The sequence below is a fragment of the Nuphar pumila genome, chromosome 16, assembly GCF_984573655.1.
Source record: "Nuphar pumila chromosome 16, dmNupPumi1.hap1.1, whole genome shotgun sequence".
Lineage (NCBI taxonomy): Eukaryota > Viridiplantae > Streptophyta > Magnoliopsida > Nymphaeales > Nymphaeaceae > Nuphar > Nuphar pumila.
Genome location: NC_143264.1, coordinates 57,389,757 through 57,399,817, shown reverse-complemented (window position 1 = coordinate 57,399,817; position 10,061 = coordinate 57,389,757). Strand labels below are relative to the sequence as shown.

Sequence of the window (10,061 nt, the reverse complement as noted above, 5' to 3'; positions counted from 1 at the left end):
TAGCAGGATCCGGACCGAATTCGAACCGTTTTAACCCTACGGCCCTACCTGATGGCAAGAAATCTCCTTATCTGGCCAAATGGGCCGTACTCCAGTCAAACCATGACCCAGATCCGATCCAATTGAGATATGTGTGTGTGTGTGGGGGGGGGGGGGGGGGTTCAAAAATTCAATTTCACCCTTGTTTTTACCCCTCTTTTCAGAATGCTGATCTAGAGAGAGAGAGAGAGAGAGAGAGAGAGATGGGCGTGAACAAGCTGTGGGACATCCTGGAATCCTGCAAGAAGACGCTCCCTCTCCACCATCTCCAGTGCGCCTCTCTCTCTCTCTATATATATATATATCATTGAAACCCTAGGAGCACCCTCTTGTTCTTGTTCTTATTCTCTTTTGTCCTTCATTTCTACAAACTTCCTGAATCTCAAATTTCGGTTCTGGACAAAAAGGAACAAGCGGGTGTGTATCGACTTATCGTGCTGGATCATCCAACTCCACAGCGCAAGCCGATGCCACCATATAAATGGGGACAAGTCCTTCCTCAGAGGGTTGTTCCACAGACTCAGAGCCCTAATCGCTCTCAATTGCACCCTCATTCTGGTCGCAGGTATCCCTTCTATACTCATGTTGGATGGATTTCTTTTTTACTTTTCCTTTTGTCGTCCTGATCTTTTATTGCGGAGTTTCGCATCTGGGTTTGCCTAACGGAAAATCTGTAGGTAAGTTTGGAAGCATTTGTCTTTCTAGGGTTTCTTGGTGTAATTTTTATCTTGGTATGATTGATCAGAAAAAATTACCAAAAGAGGGGAAATTTTTGGTTTTTTAGGCCAAACCGTTCGTGGTAAAAAATTCTATGAGATGCAGAGTGTTTCCCTCCCGGAAAAGAAAGATACAGAGTTTGTTTTCTCTAAGGGGAAATCTTTTTTTTTACAATTTATGAATGTTTAGGTGAGTTACGTGATGCATGTAAGGGATTTTGGGATGTGCAGCTTTTGGTATTTGTCTCGTGATTATCTGTCAGAAATGTTTGGATGAGTTGTGCGTTGTGTCTTTTCCTAGTGTTAAACTTGGTAGGTTGTTCATTTAAATTGATTACTAATGCCCTTAGACACGTTCTTTCCCTATAATGTAGGGCCAATTTGAGAAGGCTCCAACTTTAGCTGCCTGCTCAGTAAGGAAATCCATATTCTATACTGCTTATAAAAGAGGAATTGGGGGCATTAATGAACAACAAATTAATTATGTTTTAACTTTTTTTCAAAATGACAAAGGTGAGTCACTTAGGTTGAATGTGATTAACTAAATTGCTTAGGTTTTTGCTTTTTTATAAACTATACCTTCATCAGGCAACATTTTATAAAATGACAGAGTGTCGTGTAGTTTTTAGTGTCATTTATTAAATTGTATTGGTTATAGTGTTTTAATTAACATAGAGAGGGATTAGGAAAACTATTTATATGGGACTCTATAAGGACGCTACACAAAGAGAAATCAGGAAAGCTATGTATATGGGTATCCTATGGGTAGGGATGCACACCAGCTGCGTTCGAGCAGAGCTTGGGCTGGCTTGGCTCGAGAAGAAATTTTGGCTGTTCAAGCTCGGCTTGAGCTCGAGCAGAGCTTGAACACCTTTTGCACAGGATCGGCTCAAGCAAAGTTTGGCCCAGCTTGAGCTGAATACACTAATTTAAATTTGTTTAAAGTTTTTTGAAAATCGTGTTAAAGGCCTTTTTGAAAGAAGAGAAGACAATGGGATTTGAACTCACACCACTTCCAGGAAAGATCAACAACTTACCCATTATGGTAGGACTTTTCTTTATAACCATATTATGAACAAAATAATACATATATAAAGTCTAATTTCTTTGTATACCTATGTGAGCAGAGCTTAATCAGGCTTACCGAGCTTATCCAAGCTGGACTGACTGTTCAAGCTTGGCTCATTTATTTTTTCGAACGAGTTCAAGCCGAACTTAAACAGGTCGAACCCGAGCTAGCTTGGCTTGTTGTGCATCCCTACCTATGGGGATGAGAGAGAGAGAGAGAGAGAGAGAGAGAGAGAGAGAGAGAGAGAGAGAGAGAGAGAGAGAGAGAGAGAGAGAGAGAGAGAGAGAGAGAGAGAGTATCTTACCATATAAAATCTATTCAAAATTGGATGTCTATTAACATCTATCAATTTTTTTTAAGGAAATATCTACTAAAAATTTTCCCATTTAAGTAGCTACACTACAACCTAACAGCCCAACTGAAATATATGTTAACCAAGGCGCTATCATTTTTCTATGGATGTCCTTGGTGATGTTGATGATGCTCATGCGTGTCTAGAAACTTGTTTTACTCATCATATTTGATCCATGTGTGTCCGTGTGTGCATGTGATCCATTCGTAAGGATTGACTGTTTTCTAGTAGTTGTTAAAGCCCCTGTCTCTTCCTCACTAGGTGCCTTAAAAAAGCCTCTAGATTAGACAAAATCTCAACATCTTCATTGGTCTCATTAGATTCCTCTATGGATTATCCAACATGGTAATTCCATCATTTACCAAACGAGAAATTTCCACATCATAAAATGGCATCTCATCAAGTCCCGATAAGCCTCATCCCATTCTGCATCTGGTTTTCCTAATGTGGTAATTCCCCCGTTTACCAAATCTAACACCAATAAATATGATGAAACAACTCCACTAACTTTATCTTGTCCAACACAATCTATCACTTGCTTAGGATTAACATATTAACATCCTACCTCATACTAGATGTATTAGTGTCATTATTTCCATGGAAAATAGAAGTGACGTCCTCTCTCACTAGAACCGTATCGACATACTTGGAATTAATATGACTAATTTTACACACCTGAAACCATAAATTTCAGGTGTGTAAAATTAGTTCCACGATTTTTAGGTGTTTTTTTTGGGGAATAATGTAATACCCATAAATTTTCTATAGTTACCAAATAAATAGATAAAAAAATAAAACAACTGGAACTATGTCGATAAATAACCCTAGTTAAATTTCGAGGACGGAATTTCTTTAAGGAGGGAAGGATGTAAAACCCACAATTTTTTGATATTTTACGAGAAATAACATTGAATTAAGGCTAAAATATTAATTGAGATTAAGATGAAAAATAATTTATAATTCAAACATTTATTAGGATTCAAAATAATTTTTCAGTGGAGAATTTATTCTGAATCAGGGTTTCAATTTTTAATCGGATTTAATCTGGATTTATATTGAACTTAAATGAAATTTAATTTGAGTTTCAATAATAGTTAGAATTCAAATTGAGTGTGCATTTGAATTTGGAGTCTTATTGGATTTCAATTTCAATTCTTAGAGTTTTAGCGCTTTTGGATTTCTGATTTGAGAATTTGAATTTAGACCGGATTTGGATTTGAATTCGGATGTAATACCTGTAATTCTTCAGAGCATTTCTAATGAATAAAATAATAATTAATAAATATTTTTATGAGAAAAAAATATAAAAATGCAAATTTTTGTAAGATAAATTATAAGAAATATCTTATGAAAAATTAAAGTTGTTACCCTTCGTGCTCAATTCAATACCCACGAAGCTAGAATGGTACCATTTACCTTCTCTTAGTAAGTATCAGTCATTTAATGTTACATGTTTAACTCTTAATTACTTGTTTTATATGCAATATTCATATAACAATTTCAATCAAAGAATTCAGCCACTTGCCTATGAATGCACTTTTGAAACCTTTAGTTCAATATCATTGCATACACTTCATTCTTTTCAAAATCATGCATGGATGCATAAAGAAAACAAAAAATATTCTTTAAACAATAGATGCATCCTTTCATTCACATCATTGTTATAATGTACATGGCAGTCATATGCAGAAATTTCAATATGTTCAGTTCAAGTGAAGACCATTTAGTTTTGTAGGTAACTCTAATACCAAGTTGTAACACCCCAAATTTTGTATTTTGAAAATCATTGATTTTTTTTGAAATACTTTGGCAAAATTGCAGCAGAAAATTTAACGGGATAAAGCTTGGCGCGTTACTTTCTCGTTTATATTCAAACCATACATGCACTTAAAATTCAGAAATTGAACATTTAAAAATTGAATAAAAGTTTATACATGTCCAAATTAAATATAAATATCCATTTAACAAATTAAATTAAATTATCAGTCTTTGAGCAACTAAAATTGCTCTCAATCCAAAACGTTTAGAGATTGGGAAAGGCATGACTCGATCCTCGTTGCAACCTCCCGCCATCGCATATAACCTTACTCACTTCCTGAAAACATTAAAATTCATAAGGTCAGACAAAACTATACTAAACATGTAAATCAGAATACGTAAGCAGGAATTACATCAAATTTTCTTGTATTTAATAAAATTAAATACATACAAATTTCACATGTATTGAAAATAGTCCAAGTAAGCGTACAATGGCGGAATTTAACATTCATCAGTCATTCATTCGAACTTAACAAATTTAGATTGCATAGACATAATTAAAGATGCATGAGTAGTTAAAAATACATGCACTTACTAATGCAGAAGTTGATTCTCATGCATGAATCAATTCTTATCTTTAATTAAAGTTTCATTATTATATGATGCATGCCATGCCTATCTAATGCACAATTATTTAGGTTACAGTTGTCAGGACCCTGTGGGTACAAACACAGGCGGAAGTCCTGGGTTAAAGCCACAACACAGACAATGTTTTCAATCAAAGGGTAGCTTTATCCTGGTCGGGCACCATTCGCTAGTGCTGGGTGAGGGACATAAAAAGCGAGAGAAGTTTCCACATTATCATCTCGATGCATCAGACTTTACCCATGAGATTCTGTATCCTACATGTTGCAGTCTAATGTGGAGGTTTCTTCTATCTTCGTTGTTGCAGAAGAGCAACTTTTCGTGCTCAAATAAATACCCACGAAGCCAGACTAACACCACTCACCTTCTCTTAGTGAGTATCAATCATTTAATGTTACATGTTTAACTTATAATTATTTGTTTTACGTGCAACACCCATTTAACCGTATTATTCAATAAATTCAACCTTCTTAAGGCCTAAGGATGCATTTTCGAAACCTTTAGTTCGAGACCACAACATGTGTTTCATTCCTTTCAACACCATGTATGAATGCATAAACAAGAGAATGAGAGTGCTAAACATTCATTCGAAACAACATGTACATATCCACAAAGTTTTCGCAACAAATAACTAGCCGGGTTCGAAACCGGTTTCAATCTCGAAAAAACTCAACTCTGTCCGACTGTTACAGAGACTTCAATTTTTTTTTCAGTCAATGGTCAGAGCTGATTTTTTCACAGTTTGTATGAAATTTTGTTAGCTTTTTTGATGCCGCAAACCGTTTGTAAAAATTCATCCGTACGAGGGAGTTACGAACATTTTGGTGCAGACTTGTACTTTTCTGTTCCGACTGCCACAGGACAATGCTCAGTCCACGAACAAAGCTCAAAATTTCACAATAGATGTAAAATTTTGTTAGCTTTTCAACGCAACAAACCACTCATTAAAACTCCTCCATACGAGGCAAATACGAGCGATTTACTGGTTGGGTGTTAGGCCGAAAATATGTAATAACGTGTATATGCATTCGGGTGGGGCCAAAACGAGCCACTTGAATTTATATTTTCGAAAATTTTTATATGAACTAAGTAAGAAAATTTATAAAATTTTAACTAGACTAAAATAAGATGAACTACAATAGACAAATCTTATTTTCGCAGTCGTTGGGCCGAAAAACAGACCCGTCTTACAAAAGACTATTTCCTCATAAATGGATTCGGTAAAATTCATAGCAAAATAAGTAAATCACATAATTTTCCTATAAATAAAAAATGAGAAAATCATGTCATCATTTTAGGATATTCACATGCACATACACTACAATTTTCAATTAATTTTTGCATGAAAAAAATTAGACACATCATGTTTTTTACTAAAATTATCGATTTTTTTCCTGAGAAACCCAATAACACAAAACACATATTTTCCTATGAAATCAACCATGAAAATAATTCAATTTTTTATAGTACATCCATATTGACATGATTTACTAATCCAAATCAAAATTTGTAGAAATCAAGATTTCAACTAATTCAAATTTTTTTATTTACACCTTTATTTTTTTTCTAACCTAATTTGGATTCTTGAGAATTAATTTTTGAAAAACAAGAGTTTCACTAGGGTCGATAGGACCCTTGGGCGTGTGGGTGTATTTCGTACATTCAATTTTTTTCTAAGGCTTAAGCAATATATAAAATAGTACTTGATATATATTAACATTATCAATTTATCTAAATTATTTAATCTCTTTTCTAAAAATGCATTTCGAAAATGCTTTCTACCAGGGTCGGTAGGACCTTTGGTCGTTTTGAATATATATATATATATATATATATTTTGTAGATTAGATTTCAAACTCATGTACTAAATTTAAATTTATTGAATGCACATTACATACATATCCAATTAGCTTAGATTCGTCTGAAATCGCATTCGACTTTATTTCGATGAAATTTACTAGTTATTTTATTAAATTATATTTTTTTAGAAATTTAATTCTGAATGCGAATTTCACTTAAATAAACTCGAATCAACTTTAATTTTTCATAAGATATTTCTTATAATTCATCTTAGAAAAATTTGAATTTTTATATTTTTTTCTAATAAAAATATTTATTATTTATTATTTTATTCATTAGAAATGCTCTGAAGAATTACAAGTATTACATCCGAATTCAAATCCAAGTCCGATTTGAATTCAAATTCTCAAATCGGAAATCCAAATTCGCTAAAGCTCCAAAAATTGAAATCAAAATCTAATAAGAGTCCAACTTCAAGTGTATAATCAATTTGAATCCTAACTATTATTAAAACTCAAATTAAATTTCATTTAAGTTCAACATAAATCCTGATTAAATCTGATTAAAAATTGAAACCTTGATTCAGAATAAGTTCTCCATTGAAAATTTATTCAGAATCCTAATAAATGTTCAAATTATAAATTATTTTTTATCTTAATCTCAATTAATATTTTAGCTATAATTCAATGTTATTTCTCGTAAAATATCGAAAAATTGCTGGTTTTATATCCTTCAAAAAAATTTTGTCCTTGAAATTTAACTAGGGTTATTTATCGACACAGTTCTGAATGTTTTTTTTTATTTATTTGTTTAGTAACTATAAAAAAATTATGGGTATTACATTATTCTCCTAAAAAAATGAATTTCGTCCTCTAAATTCAATATCGAATAATCAAACATGAGAAATTCAAAATAGAAATCATTATGCTTCTTCTATGCAATAATTCATTTTAAACCTTCTATGATTCATTAAATCAATTATGTCTCATAATTCAAAACACGTGTATTTCATAACATGAAGCATCTAAACCTCATAAATATACATTTTTTTTTATGTTTGCATAACCAAATTTATCTACTGATGTCCCTAATTAGCATTTAAATTTTAAATTTGCACAAATCATAAAATGTAAACAATTAAGAACATATATTTCATAATAGTGCATAAAACATAAAATGTGGAATATACCCACAGCGATGTCGGTTAGTTGGACATGATTTGAGCCAGTCTTTCCCTTCTGCTCTGATACCAAGTTGTAATACTTCAAATTTTGTATTCCGAAAATCGTGGATTTTTTTTTTGAAATATTTTTAAATACTTTGGAAAAATTGCAGTGAAAAATTTAACGGGATAAAATTCGGCGCGTTACTTTCTCATTTACATTCAAACCATACATGCACTTAAAATTCAGAAATTGAGGATTTAAAAATTGAATAAAAGTTCATACATGTCCAAATTAAATATAAATACCTATTTAACAAATTAAATTAAATTATCAGTCTTTGAGCAACTAAAATTGCTCTCAATCTAAAACGTTCGGAGATTGGGAAAGGCATGGCTCGGTCTCCGTCGCAACTTGGTAACAGAACATAGATTAGATTATTTAGAGATACCAATTTGTCTTTAGATAAAGACAACCATTGTAATAATGAAATCTGATCAACACCTGAAGAAAGATCTCTAGTGGTAGACTGAGCCCTAAAAGATTGAAGTCCAGCATCATTAAGGGGTGCGGCGAATAATTTACACCACCATGATCCTCCATAACATTATTAAGAACTGAAAATCTATTATCTCCTTTGAAATAACTGATTTCTTGAGCCAATTTTTCTTAGCTTTCTTATTATGCATCTCTTTCTAACCATCATGAGATGACTGAATTACATGCTTACAATAACAGGGATCATCTGAATGGGCATGAGAACGACAGAGAGAACAGATCTTTGAGGAATATTCAAGCTCAAACTTTAAGACACCATTATACTAATCACCCAAAGACAAACTAATGATATCTTGCAATTAAACATTAACAAAAAACTCTAGCAGGATTTGAGCATAATGTAATTGTTTCAAATAACCAGTTTTTGAATCTATAGCTATGAGCTTACCTTCAAGAGCCTAAGCAATTTGCCAATAAGCGTCTGAACACCCCAAGCCCGTAGGCAAACCCATAACACAAACCCAAATAGATACCGAATGCAGGCCATAGATACAAGTTATACTCGCTCCATCCAACGTCTCCATCATTAGGATTCTACCGCAAGTGATCAAGGTCCCAAGTGAAGAACAAAATTCAAGTCTCTTGTTTCCAAAGACTATGCAAAACTCACTTTTGGGAAGCGCACAAAACTTCGGCTTGCTTTGAAGTTTCCATAGCTTCAACAACTCCGATGTGCAAAACACACACTCCATAGGTTTCCCATCCCACTTGCAGACCAAGAAATAGAAAACTTCTTTTTCTTCTCTGCATAAAACTTCAAAGGGAAAAGAGATTCATTTGCTGCCATTGTCTTCCTCCATAGGAGGGGGAAGATTATGATTAGGAGGTAACTGTGACACACCAATGATATCGGCCCATGAAAGGCTTTGCACCCTGACAGACCAGATACTAAATTGTTTTCTCAGAAAATTGTGGTTCCCATAGTACCTTACAGTTATCATGCCCCAAATATCCAGTCATCCTCATTGACAAGGACTCCTTTCTGCCATCAATTTGCCTCCTACGTAATGCAGCCTTATGATAATTGATTTGGCACTTTTGCCAAATCATGCGAGTTTGAGTTTCTAGGGCCTTACGTACAACATTCTTGAGGTAACTCATTAATTACATTTATGTTTATTATACACGATTCCTTCCAATGTCATTGACCGTGCTCTGTAGTATAATCTATTGCAAGGTTTCATTAATTTTTGTTTCCTTTAATAAATAAATTTACTTTCTTATGATAATGAATCAGTTATTCATGAATGTTATTGAATTTCATCTTCTTTATGATTGAGCAGAGATCATTGTTCTTGTTTTTTTTTTATTTTTCTATTTAAGGTAATATCTAGCGATTATTTCAGGTATGGTGTGGTTGTTTCTTTTGGTTTCACATTTTTTCTTTCCTTATTTTTGTCTTGAAAACCCTGGCCTTTATTGACCTATACAGATGGTTCAATTCCTGCACTCAAATTGTCTACATATAGGAAAAGATTGGGGTCAGCTGGTGATGTTAGTTTCCTTTTATACTTTCTTCTTAAAGTTTTGACTTCTTTTTGGTGTTGTATTCTATGAAAAACCCTTTGTGTTAATGCCTTTAAATGATGAAAACAGAATGGCCAAGATGGGATAGTTTCACAAAGAAAGTGTTCACTTAGAAGAAACATGGGCTCTGAATTTTCGCGCATGATAAAAGTTGCCAAAGATCTAGGCGTTTCTCTTGGGATCCCATGTTTGGATGGGTAAAGCCTTCTTCTCTCTATGTGTTTTATTTGTATCTACAAAACACTAGAATATCTTCTCTTTATTATAACACGAACTTCATTTGTGTAGTCTATGCTGATCTAATCTCTTCAATTGAAGATTGAAGTTATATGTATAGGGAAGGGGGCCCTGTCCAGCAGTTGGAAGGTCCAAAATCTACAACACAATCTCAACTGTCCAATTGCTTACAATCTGACGGTTGAGATTCTCTCTCT

The 10,061-nt window shown here is 33.4% G+C and overlaps 1 protein-coding gene across 4 annotated transcripts in view; it reads left to right on the top strand.

Moving 5' to 3' along the window:
• The first annotated feature begins 207 nt into the window (after positions 1–207).
• The window catches only part of LOC149813265 (single-stranded DNA endonuclease family protein), a 101,962-nt gene continuing 92,108 nt past the window's right edge, over positions 208–10,061 (top strand). For all 4 annotated transcript variants that reach the window (XM_089991605.1, XM_089991604.1, XM_089991603.1 and 1 more), the window contains exons 1-4: positions 208–310; positions 447–604; positions 9,533–9,594; positions 9,697–9,824. In XM_089991605.1, the coding sequence (XP_089847731.1) occupies positions 243–310; positions 447–604; positions 9,533–9,594; positions 9,697–9,824 (416 nt within the window). In that variant the 5' untranslated portion in view covers positions 208–242. The remainder of the gene's footprint in view (positions 311–446; positions 605–9,532; positions 9,595–9,696; positions 9,825–10,061) is intronic.